The sequence below is a fragment of the Phoxinus phoxinus genome (genome assembly GCF_949152265.1).
Source record: "Phoxinus phoxinus genome assembly, chromosome: 20".
In the NCBI taxonomy this organism is placed as follows: domain Eukaryota; kingdom Metazoa; phylum Chordata; class Actinopteri; order Cypriniformes; family Leuciscidae; genus Phoxinus; species Phoxinus phoxinus.
In genome coordinates this window covers 23,878,218-23,904,046 of record NC_136895.1, presented here as the reverse complement: position 1 = coordinate 23,904,046, position 25,829 = coordinate 23,878,218, and the positions used below count along the sequence as shown (strand labels likewise).

The following is a 25,829-nucleotide window of genomic DNA, read 5'->3' as shown; positions in this document are numbered from 1 at the left end:
AAAAATTCACAGTCAACATATGTTCAAATTCATGGCACAATTCAAACGGGACCAGAAAATAATTATTTTCTCCCATTCACTTGCATTGACGGTTTTTCAACTTTGAGGTCCAGCGGGGTTAGCGGAGGGGGCGGGACTTACCAGCTCTATAGCTTCCTGGTCGATGACGTCACCCGCCTATGACGTCTCCCTTTTCCATTGGACTGATTTTACAAGTGCTTCACGACGCAATCACGCAAGGCGTTCCCACCGCGTCTCAACGCAGCTCGAGTTCCCTTGAAAGGGAACCAGGGTTATATACGTAACCTGAGACGTTTTTGCGACACCACGATATAAACAATAGAGCATAATATGAAACGATAGACTTTTTATATCGTCCATACGATATATATCGTCATATCGCACAGCCCTACCATCGGGTAATCAAAAGTTCTATGCACACTTGCAGTCTTTATGCCTACTTGAACACTTACGTTGACAGGAAATACGTTGTGCAAAGACTACAAGTTTGGTTATTCGGACAGGCCCATAGTGTGTCTTACCAGAGCTGTGCCTCTCCTCGTCCAAACAGATGTGAAGAAAACGGATGTGCTATACACAAATCAACTCAACATGCGGAAAACTCAATCTGGCAATTTTACGGTAATTTATCAAGCTTAATGTGTGAAATAACTGCCAATAAAGACACGTGATCATTATTATACAGAAAACCTTGAGCTAGGCTACTCACTTTTGACAGTAACAATGAATCTTTGATTCAACGTCCCTCTGCTGCTGCTGGTCTGTAGTTTATAGACTCCGATGTGTTTAGCTGTGGTGTTTGTGATGGTCAGGGATCCAGTCGTCTCGTCCAGCTCCAGTCTGTCTCTGAATCTCCCATCAGCACCATGATATTTAGAGATTTCTCTGGTCTCTCTTTTGATTTCAGCTATGAGATTCTCTTGAGGTCCAAACATCCATAGTATCTGATCATCGCTCTGTATTTCAGCATCGGTCTTCAGAGTGACAGATTCTCCCTCCTTTACTGATACAATCTTCCCTTCATCTGTCACAACAGCACATAAAAACAAAGAAATTAAGAGATTTTTTAAACTGGGGATTCTTGCCTTCTCTAAAATGCTGTTATTGCTTTAAAAGCTGTAATTCTCAGTATTCTAAATAAGTATAACTCTTCTTTATTAAGTAGTATTGGTCCTATACCCAAAACTGTATTTTATATCTTTATTATATTTGATTTCTTAATTTTTCCCATTACCTGAATTACTTCTTTCCAAAATTGTTTTATTATTTTACACGTCTAAAATATATGAGAGTAATGGGCTTTAAGTTCTCCAACATCCTAAAGATAAATGATCACACTTAGAAGATATTTCTGGTGTCATAAAATATCACACATTATTTTTCCAAGCATATTCTTGGCAATATGAAGAATGCGTGATTCTTAAATTGTCTTTAAAACTTAGACAATCAAATAACAGAAGGAGATTGGAAACTATTCAAATTCCCCATGTTATATTATGCGAACCCGTACCCTTAATTTCTTTGAATATATTATTTATTCATCCTATCAAATGATCTACTCTATTCATTTTACTAACTTTAATCAAAGCACAAAAGAGGGTGAATATCATCCAAAGTTTTTACTTTAATTTCATCCTATAAATAACTTCTTATTTGAAGATATTTGTAAAAAAGTTTTCTAGACAATACATATTTTCCACCTATGCTTTAGTTTAAAATGTCTCCACCTCATCGTTTTCATAAATTTGATAAAATATTATATAAATAAGAATCTCGGGAGTACACTCAATATAATGGTGGCTTTAAAAAAAAGAAAAAAGAATTGAAATACTTACACGTTTTACTTCGCTGTATAGGGATCGTTTCTTCATCTTTCACATCAGTGGCTAGAAACAGAAATGAGAAGGTTTTAAGTGAGTTTGAAGATAATGTTTGTTTCACCAAAAGTGCTTTTAATAATCAAGAATTAGCTCTCATTAATGTAAATTAACAATAAATAATACATGAAAACAATGTATGCATGTATATAGTTTAATGGTCATGTATACATTTTAAATATTAACAAAATTTAAAGATACTTCCACCATACTGTTAATATTCCTTCATTAATTAAAAAACTATCACATAAAAATGTAAATTGTCATCATTTACTTGACCTAATGTCAAAACAAACCTGTTTTAATTTCTTCTGTGGGACACAAAAGAAGATTAAAGGACAAGTTCGGTATTTTACACTTAAAGCCCTGTTTACAGATCGTATCTGATGAAATAGAACGGTTAAGATTAAAATTTGGACACATGCTGCTGTCGCGAGAATTTTAGGTTTATTTCGCGTTTGTGGACCTATTTTGCCAAACGTGTCACACCCGTGATTCTTCCGTTGAGAGCTTGAATAATAGACACTCCAGTGGCGGAGTAATACCGCATCTCACACAGCACATTCAATACAAGTCATGGAGTTGGACAAAAACTACGATAAAACCTGTTGGAATGCATCTTTTTCAGCGATTTTTTTTGGGACCGTATCAGTGAACACCCCTGACCACTCGGTGAGTTTCACGTCTTTGTAAACGAAAGTTTAATGTGTTTTAGGAAGGAATCTTCCAGTGCACATAGACTGCCATTGTGGGGGTGGGGGAGGAAAGCGATATAAACCTAAAATTCTCGCGACAGCAGCATCTGTCCAAAGTTTAATCTTAACCGTTCTATTTCATCAGATACGATCTGTAAACAGGGCTTTAAGTGTAAAATACCGAACTTGTCCTTTAATCCAAATCTTTCCTTTGGTGTTCCATAGAAAAAATAAGAGCACACACGATTGAAATGACATGAGGGCGAAAAAATCATGCTATTTCTGAGAAATATCATTGATATTTGAAATCGACACCCAATCAAACACCCTCCCTTCAATGCTCCCAACAGCCTGCAACACAGGCAACGACTACAGCTTGAGCAAGTGTGGAAAAATCAACTGTGATTCGAAAACAACAGCATATCTTGGTTCTGTGAAACAGCAAAAAAAAACATTGTTACTCACATATCGAGCAGAAACAGAGCAACCTCTGTTCATTTCCAGGCCTTCCTGCTCTCTAACATCTCTCCAACGCTGGGAAACGTTTCCAATATTAAAGCGGGACATAGTTCTTGCCTGGTCGTAACCCTTCTTCCAATTATATTCCTCTTTTATATATATATATATATATATATATATATATATATATATATATATATATACTTTATTTTGATAATTAGTCCAAAAAAAATCTGTTAAATCTGATTGCATGTTGCATAGAACTGAATGAAGATTAATATGTTGATATATTGATGTTTAATATAGTTAAATATAGCTATTTTTCTGTGTTGTTTAATTTAATTAGGTGATTCTACGTTTAAATATTGATGATTACAAGCTTTGGGGAAATGCAATTAAATACAGCAAATTGTGTGATTAATTCGTTAAATTTTTTTTTAATCGATTCCCAGTATATGGTCAGATGAAACAAAAAAATAGCTTTTTTGGCAGCAAACACTTAAGATGGGTTTGGTGCACACAGGGATAAAAAGTACCCCATATGTAAAATGAAATACTCTGCTGTATATTTAATGCTGTGGGCCTAATTTTCTGCCAGAGGTCCTGGACATCTTGTTCAGATACATGACATCATGGATTGGATCAAATACCAACAGATAAAAAAATCGAAACCTAACAGACTGTGCTAGAAATCTTACAATGGTCCATGTTTGGATCTTCCAACAGGACAGTGATCCAAAAACAAATATCAAAATCAAAACAAAAATGGGTCACTGAGCACAAAATCAAGATCTGCAATGGCCATCCCAGTCCCTGGCCTGAACCCTATAGAAAATGAGTGGGCTGAACTGAACTGAAGCAGCACCAACATGGATCTGGGAATCTGCAGGATCTGGAGAGATTCTGTGTGGAGGAATGGTCTCTGATCTCTTGTCAGGTGTTCTCCAAACTCATCCGGCATTATAGGAGAAAACTCAGAGCTGTTATCTTGGCAAAAGGAGGTTGCAAAAAGTATTTAATAAAAGGGTGACAATAATTATGGCCAACGTGTTTTGGAGAAAAACATTTATTTCATAATGTGATTTAGCCCCCCTTTCAATTATCTTGCTTCAATGAAAGGTTAGAATTTTTTTGAATGAAAGATCAAAAGGATAAACAATGCAGATTTATTTTTTACAGCCATATTTACCAGGGGTGACATTTATTCTGACAATGACTGTATATATATATATGCGTGTATGTATGTGCGTGTACTTGTTTTTCATCAATACAAAGAGCAAGGTGGAACATTTTAACATTTATTTGTTCTCCACTTAATGTTTTTTTCACTAAATGTTCAGATTTATAAAATGATTTCGATTTTTCTAAAATAACTTTTGCTGCTGTATTATCCACTAAACTAATTTATAATAGTATTTTTGCCATAGATTATGAATATAGCCTTCTCTTACTGTGGCACTTTATCTTTGCACTTTCATAATATCTTTGCAAATAAACCTCTTGCGTAATTTGTTTTGATGGAGAGGGTTGGTTTTCATTTTTCAATTCCTCAGAAAGTGGCCTGTGTGTGAGTGCTCGTGATTCATGGGTAAGGTTAAATGGAAACCACCCATGGGCGATGCCCACTCCCCTGTGGAAATAGGCCTGCCACCACAGCTGGAAAAAATCCTAGAGGAAACATTGTATCAGTTCTTTTGGGCCTGGGATGTTTTGGTCTTGTGTAAGAAAAATATTCATATTTAACATTTTACAAAGTAAAATTCTAGCTTCCAGCCAAATGCCTAAAGCACAACTTAAGTTGGAAGTCGGAAGTAGCGCAGTGTGTCATGGCGTAGCGTAAATATCAGAAGTACGACACATTACTCGCTTTACACTTACGTGAAATCCATATGTTTGTTTGGCCAGAAGCTAGTCATTTTACTGTATAAAATTTTAAATGTGGATAATTTTCTTACACAAACTCATCGCTTTAAAGCACTTTTATGATGGACAGATGGACTATAATGGACTTCAAAACAGAAACGGCCATTCACTGCCAGTATAAAGCTTGGAAGAGCCAGGACATTTTTTAATATAACTCCGATTGTATTAGTCTGAAAGAAGAATGTCACATACACCTAGGATGACTTGAGGGTGAGTAAATCATGGGCTAATTTTCATTTTTGGGTGAACTATCCCTTTAACGGTTTGACTTCCAAGATTTCTTATCCTGTTGCGCCCACTATAGGCCATGACCAACGACTAGTCGAAGTCGAGCTTAAAGCATCATGGCTGGGCATTGGCACACACACAGAACAGACATCTGGTAAAATTCACTGAACTGTTTTTTTGGGTGTTGATTTCAGAATTTTCAACAGTATTTCTCAGAAATCGCTTACTTAAAAATTGCTTTTTGCTTAAATATTGATAATTAATACTACTGACCTGATATGATGAGATAAACCAACTCACTTAGTATTAACCGGAAGCATCAAATCATAAAAATACATAAGTGCAGCGGCATCTTCAGAGTTTCAGTGTTAAAATCTGAAAGAATAATGAAGCCATGCACACACAATGACACAAATATAAGTCAGACAGCCAATGTTAAACAGCAGTTTCATGTTAAAAGTGTCTCAAACTTAGATTTAGTTCTGTGAGCTTCAAACACAGTAGTACAAACATTACATGAATGATAACATGCTCTGCCTCTAGAAACACACAGGCACAATCAAACAGTCTTAAAGGGTTAGTTCACCCAAAAATGAAAATAATGTCATTAATGACTCACCCTCATGTCGTTCTAAGCCCGTAAGACCTCCGTTCATCTTCGGAACACAGTTTAAGATATTTTAGATTTAGTCCGAGAGCTTTCTGTCCGTCCATTGAAGCTGTATATACAGTATACTGTCCATGTCCATAAAGGTAATAAAAACATCATCAAAGTAGTCCATGTGACATCAGTGGGTTAGTTAGAAGTTTTTGAAGCATCGAAAATACTTTTTGGTCCAAAAATAACACAAAATAAGACTTTATTCAGCATTGTATTCTCTCCCGGGTCTGTTGTCAATCTGCGTTCACGACTCCACAGTGACGCTGCTGACGTAAGACGCTGATGACGTGTTATCTGGTGCGCCCGAGCTTCGTTTACAGTCTGAGGGAGACGCACGCTATATTCAAGCTATTCTACATTGTTTGCGTGGATATAATTTTTTTAATGGTGCGTAAATGTGCATGTCGCGGATGAGACACTTTTACAGCGTGCGTTTCCCTCAGTTTATAAATGAAGCTCGGGCGCACCAGATAACACGTCATCAGCGTCTTAAGCCATCAGCGTAAGTGAAGGATTGACAACAGACCCGGGAGAGAATACAATGCTGAATAAAGTCTTATTTTGTGTTATTTTTGGACCAAAAAGTATTTTCGATGCTTCAAAAACTTCTAACTAACCCACTGATGTCACATGGACTACTTTGATGATGTTTATATAACCTTTATGGACACGGACAGTATACTGTATATACAGCTTCAATGGACGGACAGAAAGCTCTCAGACTAAATCTAAAATATCTTAAACTGTGTTCCGAAGATGAACGGAGGTCTTACGGGCTTAGAACGACATGAGGGTGAGTCATTAATGACATTATTTTCATTTTTGGGTGAACTAACCCTTTAATGTAGTTCTGGTTAATTCTCCATTCTAAACAGAAAGTCAGTCATTAGTATATTAATATCATGCAGCTCAATACTGGAGAATCACATGCTTCATTGATCATTGCACTAAACTAATCACAAACTGAACATGTGGTAAAAAGATGTAGAAATGCTGAATATGAAAACTACATTAGAAATCTACTGTCAGACAATAATAATTTGTTTCTTGTTGTATCAGGTTTAATACTAACACGGTTCTGATTTCTGTTTAGATAATTCATCATCTTGACAGTCAGCACATAGAAACAGAGAAAATAGGAGATAATATAGAGCAGATGTTAATAACACTGGAGGACTGAGAAGATATGATGTGATTTTTCATGTTATTTCATCATCACCATTTTGAACTCATTTGATAGCTTTATGTGTAGTTTAAGTGGTCATTTGCTGAAAATATTCCACTTTGCTGCAACGATTAAATATTATTTTTCACACTCAAACTTGGGTCGTGATTCACTATAAAAACAATCCTAAACAATCCCTTTAAGTATGCATAAACTACTGACCAGATGAGAGGTGATAGATTCATTGACTCACAAGACATATCAGTGTCATTCACACAACACTCGCAATATCATTCTCTTAGTTTTCAAATACATTGTGAGGCTTTAGGCAGTCCAGATACAATTCAAAATGCCCCAAAAAGACTGCAGGATTATGATTTTAGCCCAACATGTGCAATCACAAGCAGAACTTGTGGTAAAAAAATAATAATATATATAACTTGACTATGGAAAATCTTTTGTTGTATGAGTTATACTTACCAAATAAAGGTTTTGGAGAGAAAATTATGTGGCGATAATGAAAAGAAACACCAGCTGCAACTACAAACACCAGCAGAACAACAACTATTCCTGCTTTAGCACCTGGAGACAGACCTGGTGCTGTAATGATAAAGAGAGACAGTCAGTAACAAACAAACACTAGAAACATCAGCAGCACTATATAACCTGAGAGAAGATCTGGTAAGTAGATCTTTGTGTTAATGATGGTTAATTCATTGCATGTAAACATTAAAATCAAAACAGTGATGGAGATTAAAGTTCATGTAGTCAGTATTTATCACTGATTTGTTTACAGGTGTCAGTAATTTCACATTAAGCTGTTTTAGCTAATAAAAAGGTCTGGGGAAGAAGTTTTGTGCTCTGAAGGTTGCAGTATGATGTCATTAAATATAAATTCATCATGATTTGAGTCCTTTAATGTCACATCATCTGAATTATTCGCATATAAACCATCATTACTTCAAAAGTCTTGAGTTACTCACCAGTGACAGTAACATTGAATCTCCTGTATAAGATCTGCTTGTTGCTGCTGATCTTCACTATATAAAGTCCATAGTCATTGGTTCTGGTGTTTGTGATGATCAGAGATCCAGTCTGATTATCCAGCTTCAGTCTGTCTCTGAATCTCTCTTCAGTATCATGTAATGGTGAGCTCTTTGCCTCTATATCATGTTTAGCTATGAGTTTTCCTTTATCTCCAAACCTCCAGACTATCAGCTCATCTCCGTGTGGTTCAGTGACATCAGTCTGAAGAGTGACAGAATCTCCCTCCATCACTGACACGCTCTTCATTTCAGCTTCACCAGCATCAATAACAGCATCAGTTGGAGACTCTACAAAAAAAAAGATTCACAATCAGAAATTAGACCTATTGAACACCGCTACTGGCAAAAGTAGGCTACAATCTTTGTAGTCCTAGCCTGTAGTATAAAATCAACATCACAAATCTGTCATACGGTTGTTCTGAATATCAGTCATGTGATCATCTGTGGCACAAGCTCAGTTGTGATAATATTCAGAACAGCATGAGTGTAATATTGTGAACCTAAAATTCTGTAACAATGTCAAACATATTTTATATATAATATTTGTTGGCTTCAGTTGCAGCTTAATTCCGTTTAATCTGAAACAAAAACGTGAAAAAATAATTCCTTCCTTTTTAACACTATGCAAGTTGCTGTGGCTATGTTCATGGTGAATATATTTGATAGTTATTGAGAAATAAATAACTAAATATTTATGATTTTTTTTTTTTTTCTAAAAAACTAATTTGTATGGTTGAATTTTCTTATTTTTTTCAAATACATGAACAGAATAAAACAAGTTCCTCAGAGCAATAGAAGCATTACATTCCAGTAAAATATGTTTAATGAAAGTTGATTCTTTCTGACAAGATGAACACTGGGGAATTTTCTCCTGATGTTTTTGATTGATGTGCAAGTCTGTAATTGTGTGTAAATGACGTGATCCCAGTGATTATTCAAATGAAATGCATGTCTCATCCCAACATCAAGATTTCTTTCAGGTAATTTGTTGTTTAAGCACTGATCCCATTCTGACTGCCATTTATTTTGGCATATGCATTTATTGTTGGCTTTAGATCTGTGAAAGGTATAGAGGATTTTACTGGTTCTGTAGATAATGCCTCTATTGAAAACAACTTATTAAATTAATGTTAATGCTATTATTAATGTGTCCTCACCAGAGACAATAACACTGAATGTCATAGGTATGGTCCCAGAGTTGCTGCTGATCTCTAGTTTATAAGTTCCAGAGTGTTTGATTCTCATGTTCTTGATGGTCAGAGATCCAGTCTGATGATCCAGCTGCAGTCTGCCTCTGAATATCTCAGTGAGATGGGGATATGAGCTCTTCTTTCCATCAGTTCCAGCAATGACTGGACCTGACGCTCCAAACCTCCACAGTATGTCATTAAATCCCTGTATTTTAGTAGGATCAGGGTTTAGAGTGACAGATTCTCCCTCCATCACTGTCTTCACTGCATCTGCATCAACACCAAACACTCCTGCAGAACAAACAGAAACAGTTTCTCAGAGACTAAACTCATATAACACTGCTGCTGACATTAGTGAACAGGTTTAACAGATCATTTAGTCTCGTCATATAAACAATGAATTATTCAGCTGTAAATTAAGAACAGACAGTCTTCCTGCCAAACTAAGAGATAACTCATGTTAGTTTATCTACAAACTACAGATGTGCTACATATACATTTATTCATTCAGCAGATGCTTTTATACAAAGCTAATAAAATTATAAATTAAATAGCCTACATTTAGCTGAGTGAATATGTGCAACTCTTTACTGCACAAATACAACAGCAATACCTTTAATATTAGTTAGAGGGTAGCATATCTGAAAAAAAAAAGTAATCAGAGTCTGATTGGAGAAACTTAGTGCAAAACAAATCATAATATTTAATATTGGGTAACACTGTAAAACGGACATTAAAGAATCTTATAATATTAATATAAGCAAGTTTAATAACTTCTCATTTTAAAATGTATCACTGTTTGTACACGTTTATTTTTCAGTAGTGAAGCAGACATGAATATTTTACATACAAAACACGTGACACTCAACAAATTAAAATATATATAAAAAAGGTATTACAAAATAGACCAACGACATATATTGCTAAATGATAACCAAAAAATAAATTCAGCAGCACAGATAAACCAGTAAAAAAAGTACTCTACAGCTCAATCTATTCATGCTGCATTGCATGCTGGGTACCTTCACATACATGTACGGTATAAATAGAGTACGATATTGTTTACAGTAATTTGTGTTTTCCACCACAGTAAAACGAAGCTTGTGAAAATTATTTGTAAACGGCATAGCCAATATGATTACTTTGCGGTAATGCAATTGTTTTGTAAGACTGGAAAAACTAGTTGAAGGAACGACCACTCCTCGAGTGGACAAAGGACCTTGCTGCAAATTAACATTTGAACTCGAAGGACGAAAGTCGCACCTCCGAGGAAACCTAATCTACATTTCATTCCCTCATCCCTCATCCTCTCTCTATCACCTGAAAGTCACCCAATAATATATAGTTTAATGTGAATGATTATCATCAAGTATTACACATATTTAGTATCATTTAAAATGTCTCAGGGTGACTGGTACAAATGTCTAATTTCCAAACAAGTAAAACAAAAGGTAATAAGGTGTTTAAGAGATAACTGACACACGAAGGAAGATGATCTCTAGACAAACGGTCTCCTACTCCCAAAAGGTGTCAACTCTGAATGCAAATTCCCATTGTTAACCATGTGAAAGAGATTCTGTCTATATGTAATGAAATGCAGCAGGGGATTCGGGGCCTTCTGCATCTCATATCAGCCCGTGAATGTTGAGAGCCGCCCGCCGGGACTCTCAGCATCATGCATTTCCTAATGTTGGGTTTGCATCTCTTCTCTTTATTCCAGAGCATTTGATGTTTTGTATTGATTATCTTTGAATTGATTATGTAATTGGCATGATACATTTACCTGATATAATAAATTGTTACATTTGATTATTCTAACTGACTTTGACATTTTCATTAGAGTTCAAAAGAATAGTCAAACATTCGCTCACATTTAATGACGCACGGATATTCATTAAAACCTTTTAATTTATGGATAAAATAACGAGAAAATACATATGAGAAAATATATTGCATTTAGGCTAATCAAAAATACTTTGCCGCGAGAAAAGACTGAAACACGCAGACACCCCCGCTGATCCCCGCTGATTGTCTGCCCCCATTGGTTCAATTTAGCCGGGCCTTACATTTTAGGGTCACATCTACGTCGTCAAGCTCAGTTTGAGGCTGCGCAGTTCGTCCAGCCATCAGGAAGTGAGTGCTTCTAATTGACTTCACTTTTCTCCGTTGAAACCTATGGGGTTGCTGTGTCCAGTTTATATACGGTCTATGTTCGAACCCTGTGTGTGCGGGCCAGTACTTCCAGTGAAAACTTCCGGTGATCTGACAGCGAGAGCGGGAGAAAGCGAGAGCGACCGAGTTCCATTACCTGAGAGATAATTTTTCACAATGAGTGTTTTTAGGATTCAAGAGGGCCTTAGCACTTCTTTGTTGTGTGCCGTTATGTACCGTTTCGTCACGTTACAACAAAGAAGTCAGCTTTCATGCATTCCCCGTTAACGCTGCGGTACGGGCTGAGTGGAAGATCCGGAAGAATGACTTCAACCCGACTAAATTTTTTAATGCATAATTTTAAGTGTATTTCACCTGTGCGGTTCTATGCTTTCTATTACTGCATTTATTTTGGCAACGTGAGATGAGTAAAGAGCATACTGTTTCATAAATAATTATCTGTCTGGTGTTTATAAGCAGCACATAGGCCTACAGTATTTTACTACATGTAAAATATATTAAATTGTATTAAATATTCAATTGTTTAATTGTTTTTACAGTTAAAAATGTAAATGTAAAATATGTTATGATAATATTGATCGAGCAATTTGATGTAACTGTTAGTGTTAAAGGTTGTGTAGGTAAGAATTGTCTAAAGAACTTTTTTTCAAATTGGCTTAAACTGTCTTTATATACCAATACATAATTAAAATGTAAGTACTTGAGTGACTATAGTGTATTTAATCTTCAAAAAACACAGCTCATTAATTCCTACCGGGACGAAACAAGTGATTGGCTTGCGCGACTGTCACTCTCCGTCGCCATGACTACCGCCGCTATTACTGGCTCTGCCCACGTGCGCGCAGTCGCGCACCCGTTTTTAGGTGGGAGTGAATGTAATTAATGAGGTATGTTTATTGAAGATTAAATACACTAGAGTCACTCAGTTTTTTATACTCTCTATTTCACAGTACTTGCATTTTAATTATGTATTGGTATATAATGACAGTTTAAACAAATTTGAATAAAGTTTTTTTTAGACAATTCTGACCTTTAAGTGAAAATATAGCAGAATTGAGAAAATATTTATGGAGATAAATTGTAGCCTATCACAAGGCAAACGTGTGAATGTTCACAGCAGGGTATTTTATTTAACAACTCTAATCGTAGTTGTAACTCTATTTACAGTAGGCATAATTGTCATTGTGTATGCAGCATGAGTCCAATATCTTCTGTTCTGAACAGTTGTATTTCATTCATTAATCTGACTATGCATCCGTGCATTTAATTGTCATTGGCTCGTGTGATAGTAATATGGATCTTATTAGTATTTATAAGTGATATAATTGATTCTATCAACAACTATAAGAGATCATTTTCGGTTTTCTACGGCTCCCTGCACCGGGCGTAATGCGAGACCGGAAGTGTCTATCCGCACTGTTTTACTACACCCACTTTTTTCCAATAGCCATCATGTTGTGCATTTATGACAACACCGGTACCTTTTTTTTCCAACTTCAAGCACTGTTGCCACCCCATAGTCCTCATGCCACCCTATAAATAACTTTATAAATCCGCCACTGAAACACATCATACTTCTGTTCTGAGGGGTCAAAGTGAAACAGAAAGTGTTAAATAAACAGAAATCATACACTTACCGCACAGTAGTAATAAAAACAAAACGGGATTTATAGTGCTCTTCATACTGTTGTAGATTCCAGCGAAATCTGATTTCGATGAATATTAATAATCCTCGTTGTGCTAAACCAAACCCACCAGACTGACAGCGACGACTGTTAACAAAACCCACTAAACCGAGAGATTTTAAAACCGACTGTTACTTTATAATGAATTAATTGATGATTTGCAACGAAATAAGAACTGAAAGGTGTCATATTCACAGAGTGCAGAAGACTTTAAACGCAGGCGTCTTCTTCTTCTTCTTTTGTAACGGCGCGGATCGCAAAGCAAGTAACTTACCGCCCCCTGCTGGCTGTTTCTTCTTCTTCTTCTGAAGTTTTTTGACGGTTGGCAAACAACGAAATGGTGCATTACCGCCACCAACTGATATGGAGTGTGGATCTGAATGACTACTTTATTCCAAACAAAACAAAAACCGAATCAACCAAACAAACATAACAAAATCAACAAAACAAAACATTTAATTTCCTTTGATTCCAATATGTGCTGGCATCCACAAAAATATAACTGCAATGCTCATCATTTGAATTCTATATAATGTTCTTCTTCTTACCAGTCCCAACCCCCCTAGAGGGACAGAGGCACCCACCACAGTTTTACCAAAGATCCTGTGGGAAACACTGGTATTGCTATGCCAATGCAGCTTATAGCTTGTTTTTGGGATGCATTACTGTGGAGTATAGTTCAATTGTATTAATAAATGACAATTTTGTACTTATTAGCCTGCATCTGTTAACTCTCGCTCGTTCATACTCATTCATTAAAATGGCATTAGTGGTTTTTATGAATAGGAGTTGAACAAAAACATATGCAAGGGCGTGCAAAGATGGGTGGTGTTTATATGATCATATGTAGTGGGCCAGTCTGGGCCAAAATGCCCAGGCCGATTTTTAGTCCCAGTCCAGCCCTGCTTACGCCCCTTTCCTTTAGTGACTGAACTAACTTTAATCGTTCTCTATTGTATACAGATTCCAGCAATATGATTTACTGTTTCTGGGCCTATCCACATTTATCGCAATGACCAGTTTCATGTCTCCATATTTTATATAAACTTTGATTAGTGTTGTATGTCCAATAAGTAATCTTGTCATTATCACATCCTTTTTAATATTATCAACCGTTCTTCTTTCCACCCCCACATTTCTTTGTAGCCTATAGGCCAACTATACGGATGCCTTCCTCATATATCATAGTGCCATATCCTCTGCTGCCTCTTTTTCACTTCAGTTCCCATCAACCCCTTAATGTCCTCTTTACTCATCTGTACTCTGATGTTGACCTCCACCGACTCCTTCGCCAGTTTATCATCTTCCTCATTCCCCTTTACTCCGACATGGGCTGGAACCCCAAAAAACTCACCCTTACACCGCTTTATGCCATATCATTTCTGTAATGTTTCACAAACAATATCTTGTCTTGCTGAGGATGTTCCACTTGCTAAACTTTCCAGAGCTGATGATTCTGTACATCTGCTGTTTGCGTAGACCAAATACTTAATTTTCTCTGTTTTTCAATACTCTTGGCATGAAAACAAACTGAGGTTTCTACCATTCTTTCATGATTTTTCATGTTCATCACTATTTCAAAATAAAAGTCTGAACACACCTTAGGAGTATGACAATATTCTTGTTGCAAATTGATAAATTACGGCTCCTCTGTAATTTATTTTGAAAATCAGTCACCAAATATCTAAACTAGAGATTGTAAGCTTTCAAATGATATATAGTTTGTCAAGATTAGTTTAGGTTTAGTATAGGATATTACTGTTTTAAATATGTAATGGCGGTGGGCCCGCCGACATAAAGCCTTATCCAGACTTTGCAATGTTAGTTCTGTGTTGCCTTACTGAAGACGAAACATTTGCAAGATAGTTCAATGTTGTAATTTTCTAAATTATGTATTTCTACTAAAAAAGTGTGTATGAGATGAGATGTGAAGTGTGTATAACTTGCACAAGAGAATGTGGGTATGTAACACTTTATTTTACAGTGTCCTTCTTACATGTTACATGTATTTACCATAGTAATAACAGTAAAATATGCATAGTTACACACAAATAACCCTCAACCAAATACTAATCCTACCCGACCCCAGTAAATTATGTTGTTAATTAATATTACTCAGTACTTAAATATATAACTCTGTAACAATGACACCTTATAATAAAGTGTAAACACAATGTGTCAGGTCTGAGGTCAAAGGTTAATTAACGTCACACATATTAATATACCCTACACCGGCATAAAGGGGGAAGTCAAACCAATCTTAAAATATCGCATGGGAAGAACAATATCTTAGACTTCATTTCTATATAAGTCCACGTGAGAAGGCGTAGAGACTCTGAAAGGAGAAGCAGAGGTATTTATTCACACTGACATCTCTCTCGTCTTCAGATCATCGGACGGTAGAATCGAAGTCTTTCGTTTTTTGAAACTGTTCTGACGTTCAAACTGCTGGAGAAAATGATTCACCCGATTTTCCTCCATTTGTGCTTGTGGTGTTTAGTTGGTAAGTTATACTCGTTTTATGGTGCACAGTTTACTATTTAAATTAGTGAGAATATATTTTGCATGTGCTGTTAATGTTAGTTTGAAGCAATCACTTCTGTTTGTTCGGCAGGTGTTTTTGGCGTTGCAGATGAAGTGAAGTCCGTGTCAGCGATGGAGGGAGAATCTGTCACTCTACAGCCTAATGTTACTAACATACAGAAAGATGATCAGATAAGGTGGAATTTTGGACATAAAGACATTCTCATTGCTCAATACAATAGACAGAACAATGAGTCGACATTTTATAACGGGAGTGCTGATGGGAGATTCAGAGGCAGACTGGGACTGGATCAGACTGGATCTCTGACCATCACAAACATCAGAACCACGGACTCCGGACTTTATCAAGTCAAAACCACCAGATCAGAGACGCCGCTCAAAATATTCAACCTTATTGTCTGTGGTGAGTATACCAGCTGTATTATTCGATTTATAGGATATACCCAGACGGCAACATATAGTGTCGGCTCACGGCCCATATCCGGCCCACATCTGGCCCACATCTGGTACGTGTTGAATTGTGGGCCGGATCTGGGCCGACACTATTGTTCTGTCTGGGCATTAACCTTTTAACACGCAAAACAAGGTCATAATTAGTCTGATAATGAAATAAGTGGTTTTGTGAAGACAAAATCATTTGTGCACCTTTTTTGCACGATTTTACAACATTTACTTAAGAATTTAGTAACAACATAGTTTTGGCCCAGATCCGGCCCACATTTGGTACGCGTTGAATTCAGATGTGGGTCAGATCTGGGCTGACACTATCTTGCTGCCTGGGTAAATATAGCTATCTGAATCAAATTCACTACTGTTGTTGACAGATTATTGTTGGGCTTAAACATGTATGTGGTTGAATTTAAGTCTCTCCTTATGTCATGTTTTGACAAACTCAGTTGTCACTGGATTGCAATAGGAGCTTCATTTCCATAAAGTTAAACTTTTCACGACTTTCTCTCTGTCCTATTTATATTGTGCCCTACAGTTGTTGTTGTTTTTTAAGAAAAAGTTAGCAGGTTACACTAAGCTTACACTGAGAGCATCCAAAAGCATCCAGCAACTTAATAAAAATAAATAGGCCTACAGTGGGGCTCAGGTATGACGTTTGTCATGAGCATTGAAAAATGCAGATAATGATCGAGTTTCCTCTGGTTTTAATGGGTAAATCATATTCTATTCAAAGTGGACGAATTGCAGTTGTTCCACTTAATTGATGCAGTCATCACAGCTGTGGAGCCGAAGCTGGCCATAGGGTCTGTTGTAGGGGAAATATTCAGTTAAAGACCCAAGGACCGGTATGCTAAATATTGCTGTTTGGTTGTAATTTACGGAGCCGCTAAGCTTGGAACATGGTAATGGAAAAAATATTAGATGGGAGGGAAAATTATGTCAATGCTTTTATCAATTATATATCATTGTCATGTCACAGTTCTCCTCTAGCTATGGAACGAACACCTGCCATTATGATTCAGGCTGCATCACAACTCTGAATTCAGATCAGGATCGGTACACTCTAAAAAATGCTGGGTTGTTTCAACCCAATTTGGGGTAAAATATGGACAAACCCAGCCGTTGGGTTAAATTTTTACATTACATTTTTAACCCAACGTTTGGGGTTGTCCATATTTTACCCAAGATTGGGTTGAAACAACCCAGCATTTTTTTAGAGTGTAGCATTCAAATATTTATCCAGTTCCTTTTGCTTGAAGATCGAATCATCACAGCTGTGGAGCCGAAGCTGGCCATAGGGTCTGTTGTAGGGGAATATTCAGTTAAAGACCCAAGGACCAGATACGATGAGTGAAGACCCGGAGTCAAAGTTCTTTTTTTACAGAAGATAGTTTGTAGTTTCATCAGGCAGAAGTCAGCTTCAAGACTCACAAGGAGTTTGTAGGCCGCTCTCCGTATATTAACATTTCTACGACAATTATACCTTACACCTATGTCGTTACTTCAGGTTGAAGGATTCTGATTGGCAAATAAATAGATAAACATAGAAATTGTCCACATATGGATTGATATGCAGGTGCATATCCACATTGATGATCAGGCTGACCCTGAGTTTAAACACATGGGTGTCTTTCTCAAAAACATGGAGAGAGCACATTCTATTAAACTGACATGTAATTCTATAACTACATAAATTTCATAAGCTTAAAGAAGTCGTTCAAATTGTTTAATACCTTGATTGTATACACTCATTAGATATACATTGAAGCAGCAGTGGATTCCAGAATCCACCTGTACACTGTACAGAGGACTTGTCTGATTATGTCGACGAGGCCCTCACAAGGAAATCTCTGGTAGACAAAATCTCTTGTTATGGTCATGTCTAGGCACAGGTCCACCATCTGATCTGGATGTGGACTTGGTACGGCTGACTACGGTAACATCGGGATAGACAGAGAGACTAATATCAGCGTGGATGCCACTCTTCTTAACATGTAACAAGTACATTGGGTGTTATGGGAAGTGTTCAGCACGGTTCTGGTTGACCTAATTTATGCAGCCTAACAATCTTTTAACAAATGGGCATTACAGAAATGTGATAATGTATGCCAGTGTTGACAGAACCGGGCTAATATGGTCATACTTCCTGGTTCTAGTAAGTATTCTAGCTGCTGTGTTTTTTTTTGGAACAGCTGTAGTTTGTTTATTAAGCGTGCGGGGCAACCACCCATAAGAGCATTACAATAATCTAGAAGTCAAGAACACATGAACTAACTTTTATGAATTTGCCATTGAGAGCATATTGAAATTTGTATTTATTTTTAATATGGAAAAAATGCATTTTTACAGATGCTAAAAATGTGGCTTTTAAATGACTGCTTGGAATCAAATAATCCAAAAAAAATTATATTTTACCGAACTCCAGAGACACTGTTTCCCAAACATAATCATATTACTGTTTTCTAACATTGCTCATTTCTTCTCTCTTAAGAAAATCGCTGTTGTAGTTTCACTGAAGCTGTGATCCGATTGGCTCTCTCATCTCTGGTGGGCGTGGTTGCGGTGGTCGTTCTGGTTTATGAATTCAGAACCAGAAATCTTCCACGGAAGAAGACTGTGAAGAACGCAGCAACAAACACTGATCAACCAGATGAAGATGCCATTGAATGTCTGGTGCCAGTATATGACAAGTACTCCATTGAGTAAATATCATTTCAAAGATTCTTTCTTTTTTATTGTCTCATTAAAGCTCATTCAATGCTATAGATAAAAAACAAATAAAAAAAACAGTGTGTTTATGATTGCAATAACAAATTAAAATAATCTGGTAAGAAATAGCTTACCAGCATAACGGACTGTTTTTCTACAGCTAAAATAACTAAGCGGAAGTAATTGTACCCGCTCTTACGTTAAAATGAAGGTGCATAGCACATTTCAGAATACAATTCAGCCTAAAGCAGCTTTACAAAGAACAGTGCTTTTCAAACCAACTGATTATCAATAATGAATTTATTAGAATATAATATAATCTATTGGTATTTCCGTTTCCATTTATCATTCACAGTGATCGTATTCTTCAAACATTTGTTTTATACCACCATTAATGATTACTTTACTTAGGCTAAACCGATTTGTGTACTTTTTAATAGTATAGGTACAGATGTTATAGGCTAAGTTATTGTTAATGGATTTTGTCCTCTTTTAAAATTTTCATGCTGTTTGTTTCACACTCTTAAATCTCTCCATGTGTGGTGATGTTTTAGTGTAAACAGACAGACATTAAATGGTGCAAAGCACATAACCGTGACTGCATTCATTTCACTTCTACCGATTGCAGGTGCTTATGTCTGTCATTTAGCTTAATGTTGACTATCAATTAAAGGGACAGTTCACCAAAAAAAAAAAAAAATTCTGTCATTAAATACTCACCCTTATGTCGTTCCCAGAAAGGTAGTAAAGCCATCGTTAAAATAGTCCATGTGACTCCATTGGTTGAACCTTAATGTTAGCGACTTTATTCAACAATCTCTTCTCTTCCACATCATTCTCCAACGCTGTTGACGTAGTGTAAACAGTGCAGCGCTTCCAGGTTCTACGTGAGAACGCCGGCTCACTATTGGCCGACGCTAGTCACGTGAGCACCATGACACATGTGTGTGATGCTGACGCAGGGGCTGCCCAATAGTGAGCCGCCATTCTCACGTAGAACCTGGAAGCGCTGCTCTGTTTACACTACATCAACAGCGTTGGAGAATGACGTGGAAGAGAAGAGATTGTTGAATAGAGTCGTTATTTTTGGGGTCGATAACATTAAGGTTCAACCAATGGAGTCACATGACTATTTTAATGATGGTTTTACTACCTTTCTGGGCCTTGAAAGTTGCAATGACGTTGCTGCCTATGGTTCAGAAAGCTCTTAGATTTCATCAAAAAGATCTTCATTTGTGTTCCGAAGTTGAACAAAGGTCTTACGGGTTTGGTACGTCATAAGGGTGAGTAATTTATGACAGAATTGTCATTTTTGAGTGAACTAACCCTTTGATATACAGTATGTCTCTGCCAATATACAGTAGTTGCTGTAGCTCCCCCTAGTGGTATTTTCATCTCTAATCTCTCTCTCTCGCTGTGATATTTTAGTGTAATAAATCTTAAAAGTTTATGAACAAGATATTCAAAAATGTATTTGCAGTTTTTGATCATGCTGTTTTTGTAAGTTTATGCCTGCTTTTTACCATTTCAAATAAACATATAATCTTTCAATTATTTGGCCTCATTCTTGACCTGGAAAAAAGGACATCATGTTTGCAAACACAACGCCATCCTTCAGCTGTGATCATACATCTTTAGTCTGTTAGTAATATATCCATGAACAGCTTTTCATTGTAAAGTTTGCTGCATGACTAGTGAAATCTAATATAAAAAGTGATAATTAAAAAAAACTTTAGCAAAAACTCACACCTAAAAATAACAGATCTATACACAATTCAATTACAATTACACTATTATTATTATTATTATTTTATTAAAACAAAATCACTTCATATTGCTTCTGGATTACATTTACTCATTTAGCAGACACTTTTATCGAGAACATACAAGAGACACTACCAGGTTATTCACAAGAAAACTACAGATTAAAATAAATGTATTTTAAGAGGCGGCAAACCTTAAATGCATCATGGGTGTTGCCATTAAAAACACAACGTTCTGAGAAGTTTCAGAATAAAACACCAGGTGTGAAATGAGAAGACGAGAAAAAGACCTGAGCAGCGCTGTCACACAAATAAATGTGTGAACGTTAGTCAGATCTTCAGTTTATATTCTGACATGCTCTTAGGTTGATCTTTATTTCTCATCATGATTATTTTAGATGCTTATTTGCATTCAGGGCTGTTGAACGCATGAGTTTCCTGACACACAGGCGAACTGATCTTCAGATGTTTGGCCTGATCATGTCTCTTATTGTCCCTCAGCTGTTAAAATCATTGTTTGATTTAGTTCGGTTTTGGTCCAGTGGTTTTCTGCTCCTTAAAATCATAATGAAACTCCACAGAGCAACTAAACCTCCAACTTCAGCTCTCTCAGTCACTGAATCGCCACATAATATTTGTGCAAATATACTAGCAAGTGATCAACTGAGAGCAAATTAAAAAGATTCTAGATAAAAATATGTAATTTTACAGTAGTTTTGCTGTTTGTTTATACAGATTATTTCCTGTATTTTTGAAATACATTAATATATAATAATAATAAAATAAAAAAATCGACTGAAATCAGAAATCACATGCCTAATGTAAAAAACACTACAAACCTATAACTGTGAATAATCCGAATTCTGTGTTTATATAAAAACTGCTTAACCCTTTACGTTCATCCACTGTTATCATTTAGAGACACACAGACACCAACAGATCAAAAAACAATGAACAAATTCAGATATGATTACATCATCAAAAAGCAGACATCACCGGATCTTACTTCTTCACCATATAAATGTGACTTTTAAACACACAATTACAAGGCTCAAGAGCCCAAATTAATGCAAATACTGATCATCATAATGGTGACCTCAAGTGAAACATTTTCAATAAAACATCTAAACCTCTCTTAATTCTCAATAATAACTTTTGTAGACGTCTGACAGAAATAAAGCCAATCTGGTTAGTATTAACTGAAGCTGGTAATGCTGTTTTGAAGAATGTCAGTAACCAAACATTTGATGGACCCCAATGACTTCCATAGTATTTTGTTTTTCCTACTATGGAAGTCAATGGGGTCCATCAACTGTCTGGTTACCGACATTCTTCAAAATATAATATTTTGTGATTAAATTTTTTTGGTGAACTATTCCTTTAAGCTTTCAAAACACTTTCTTCTGCTAGTAGATGTCGTAACTATAGGTTACATCATACATATCTATATTCTGATTAAAAAAAAATTATTTGCAAGTAAAATATAAATTGCAAGTGTTATGTAATTTTTGTTCGATTTTTACCAGTTACTTGTTTTTTTTTATGCTTTCAGAGTGATTGTGTACAGCAGCACATGACTCTTGTTACGACCCGGCTCCAAGCCATAACATAAAGAGGACAATTCACAAAATGGGTTTACGTGAAGAAAAATATACGTTTATTTAAAGTTAAACAAATAATGTCTAGGGTCAAAACATAAGGAAATGATAACAAATATCCATACAACATCAAATCAATAAATGGTTGGAAATGGGATTGGTAGAGTGGTGGAAATCATAAAGGGAACACAAACTCAATAACCCACCCTTCACACAAAGACACAAAACAAAAATGAGAGAGACTTGACAAACTCCAGGAAATCCTTAAATAAGTTGCCACAGGTGCAGCTGATCTTCAATAAGGCAACTCCGCCCACAGAGGAGGAATTGGACCTAGAATTAACTCAAAAGAAACTAATGTTAAAAACAGGGGCAGGACCGTAACACCTCCACCCACAAGACATTAAATAATCTCGATTATTTAATAAAAATAAATAAACATAACCCCAAAATTAGGAGGGGGAACAAACAACGACATATCAATTTACATAAAATAAAGAAAAATACCTACTGATAAATGGCAATTTACCACTCACAAAGGGCCACATTATTGAAAGAATCCATAATTTGAATTTGATCAGTGGTCACAGGCAGGAACATCGCAAGAGGTTACGCACGAGACAGTGCGTCAGCTAACAAATTTTCCTTTCCCTTAATGTGATGAATTTGCAGAGAATATGACTGCAAAAACAAACTCCATCTCATCAAGCGCTGGTTGGTGGTACAACTCCGCTGTAAAAAGACTAAGGGATTATGATCAGTCATCACCTTAATCGGGTTGCCGCTGCCCAAATAAACATCAAAATGTTGGATAGCCAATATCAATGCCAAAGCTTCCTTTTCAATTACAGAATAGTTTCTTTGATGGATATTAAACTTTTTAGAAAAGAAACACACGGGATGTTCAACTCCTCGATCATCATCCTGCAAGAGAACTGCACCGGCACCCTTCTCACTGGCATCCACCGCCAGTTTAAAAGGAGTCTCAAAATTTGGGGCTGACAAAACAGGAGCATTCACTAACAATGCCTTGGCATTATCAAAGGCCTGCTGACAACTGCTCGTCCACACAAAATCTTTTTTTGGACTTAACAAGTCAGTGAGAGAACTTACTACACTTGCGAAATTTGGACAAAAAGCGCGATAATAGCCAGTCATTCCCAAGAACCTCCTCAACTCCTTGCGTGATCGAGGAACAGGGAAAAGGTCTATAGCTTCAACTTTAGCCCGAATTGTTCGCACCTGTCCCTGCCCCACAATTTTGCCCAAGTAAGTAATGGTAGCCTTGGCAAATTCACACTTGGCCAAGTTAACAGTCAGATTAGCATCCAATAAACGATCTAATAGGGCTTTTATTTGGGCTATATGAGTACTCCAATCAGCACTATACACTACAATGTCGTCCAGATATGCATCACAGTTGCTTAACCCTGATATAACCTGATTGACTAATCTCTGAAAAGTAGAAGCAGCATTTTGCATGCCAAAAGCCATAACCTGATATTCCCATAACCCATCTGGGGTCACGAATGCAGAAATCTCTCTGGCTCGGTCAGAAAGAGGAACCTGCCAATAACCCTTCAAAAGATCTAATTTGGTTACATACTTGGCAGGGCCTACCCGGTCAATGCAATCATCCAATCTAGGTAAAGGATAAGAATCTACCTTAGTTAGAGCATTAACTTTACGGAAATCTGTACAAAACCTTTGAGAACCATCAGACTTGGGTACCAAAATACATGGAGAACTCCAGGCACTCTGGCTTGGTACAGCAATTCCATTCTCAACCATATAGGTCACCTCTTTACTCAAGAGAGCACGCTTTTCAGGACCAACCCGGTATGGATGTTGTTTCACGGGTGCAGCACCTGAAACATCAATATCATGCACCACAAGTTTAGTTTGGTTAGGCACATCTGGAAACAAAGGAACATATGAGCTTATCAGTTCTACAAGAGTAGACCTCTCCAACTGGGGCAAATGAGAAAGATGAGCCTCAAGATTACGAAGAATTTCAGAATTATTCAATCGTGGTGCAGGAACCACCACTTCACCATGATCCTCTGAAAGGACCGGAGCACTTGACAATACCGCCACACTATTGGTCAAACCAACAGAGCTCCTTGCCCTAACAAAGTACTCCTTCAACATATTAATATGACACAAACGACTACGTTTACGTCGGCCCGGCGTAGAAATGACATAATCTAGATCACTAACCTTGCGCTCAATGGTGTAAGGCCCTGAAAATCGTGCCTGTAATGAAGAACCGTGGACAGGAAGCAAAGCTAGAACTTGATCTCCTACTGAAAAATGGCGCTCTTTAGCCCGCTTGTCATACCAGCTCTTCATCTTTTTCTGTGACCCAGTAAGATTAGTACGAGCAATTTCCCATGCTTTACTAAGCCGATAGCGAAAATGACTAACATAGTCCAGTAGATTAGAAGAATCGGATGCCTCCGCCAACCATTTCTCCTTCAACAATTTCAAAGGACCACGGACCTTATGTCCAAAGACCAATTGAGCAGGACTAAACCCCAGAGAATCCTGTACAGCTTCCCTGGCTGCAAAAAGCATGAAATGCACTCCTTCATCCCAATCCCTCTTGAACTCAAGACAATAGGTTCTTAACATGGTTTTCAAGGTTTGATGAAACCTCTCAAGGGCTCCTTGGGACTCTGGGTGGTAAGCACTAGAATTGCAATGTGAAACACCTAGCTGATCCAGCACCTGCTTAAAAATCTTGGACATAAAATTGGACCCTTGATCAGACTGAACGGTTTTAGGAAGCCCGAACATTGAAAAAAACTTCAGTAAGGCCTGTACTACCGCGGGAGCTGTTATCTTCCTTAAAGGAATGGCCTCTGGGAAGCGAGTAGAAGCACACATAACCGTTAACAAATATTGGTGGCCACGTTTGGTTTTAGGTAATGGACCAACACAATCCACTAAAACTCTACCAAAAGGCTCCTCAAAAGCTGGAATGGGATGCAAAGGAGCAACCGGTATCGTTTGGTTGGGTTTACCCGTCACCTGGCAAATATGGCATGTCTTACAATAAGAAACTACATCTTTTTTTAGACCAGGCCAATAGAAATTCTGCAATATACGATTGTATGTCTTATTTATACCAAGGTGCCCTGCCATATTACAGTCATGCGCTAGTTTGAGGATTTCTTTGCGAAAAACCTGAGGTACCACCACCTGAAAGACATTGCACCACTCATCTTGTCAGTGACAGGGGCAGGACCGTAACACTCTCTTAATGATGTACAAGGGGCTCCCCCTTGTGACTGAATATGAAAATGCATTCTGTTTCATTGTGATATTTGCTCCACTTAATATTACAGTACATTAATGAATACATCAGACAGAGTCAGCTGAAGAGCAGGAGGCAGGAGAAAAAGAGATTGTAAAATGTAAAATGTACAGCACTTTGGTACAATATGCGTTTTTTAAGGTGCTTTATGATTTTTTTATTTTTTTTATTTGATTTGATTTAATAAAACCCAGTCAGTGGAAGATTGTGCATCTCCACCCCGTCTCATCCCATAAATAAACATATATGGAGGTTACAACACTTTTTTTTACGCATATTTTTATTCACTTTATTTTACTACGCATAACATATCATTCGCATGCA

General features: G+C 36.9%; 2 protein-coding genes across 2 annotated transcripts in view; one reads left to right on the top strand and one right to left on the bottom strand.

Annotated features, from left to right (window-relative positions):
- The window catches only part of LOC306988452 (uncharacterized protein), a 37,901-nt gene extending 24,540 nt beyond the window's left edge, over nucleotides 1-13,361 (bottom strand). Inside the window, exons 1-7 of the mRNA XM_079593454.1 lie at nucleotides 13,075-13,361; nucleotides 9,233-9,556; nucleotides 8,013-8,363; nucleotides 7,510-7,629; nucleotides 6,937-6,969; nucleotides 1,857-1,907; nucleotides 731-1,045 (exon numbers count right to left, since the gene is read on the bottom strand). Of these exons, the coding sequence (XP_079449580.1) occupies nucleotides 731-1,045; nucleotides 1,857-1,907; nucleotides 6,937-6,969; nucleotides 7,510-7,629; nucleotides 8,013-8,363; nucleotides 9,233-9,556; nucleotides 13,075-13,120 (1,240 nt within the window). The 5' untranslated portion in view covers nucleotides 13,121-13,361. The remainder of the gene's footprint in view (nucleotides 1-730; nucleotides 1,046-1,856; nucleotides 1,908-6,936; nucleotides 6,970-7,509; nucleotides 7,630-8,012; nucleotides 8,364-9,232; nucleotides 9,557-13,074) is intronic.
- Nucleotides 13,362-15,346: 1,985 nt separating this feature from the next.
- LOC306988455 (uncharacterized protein) lies at nucleotides 15,347-19,541 on the top strand. Its single transcript, XM_079593457.1, has 3 exons — nucleotides 15,347-15,625; nucleotides 15,737-16,069; nucleotides 18,608-19,541. The coding sequence occupies exons 1-3, from the start codon at nucleotides 15,580-15,582 to the stop codon at nucleotides 18,820-18,822; spliced, it is 594 nt and encodes a 197-aa protein (XP_079449583.1). The 5' UTR covers nucleotides 15,347-15,579; the 3' UTR covers nucleotides 18,823-19,541.
- Nucleotides 19,542-25,829: the final 6,288 nt, after the last annotated feature.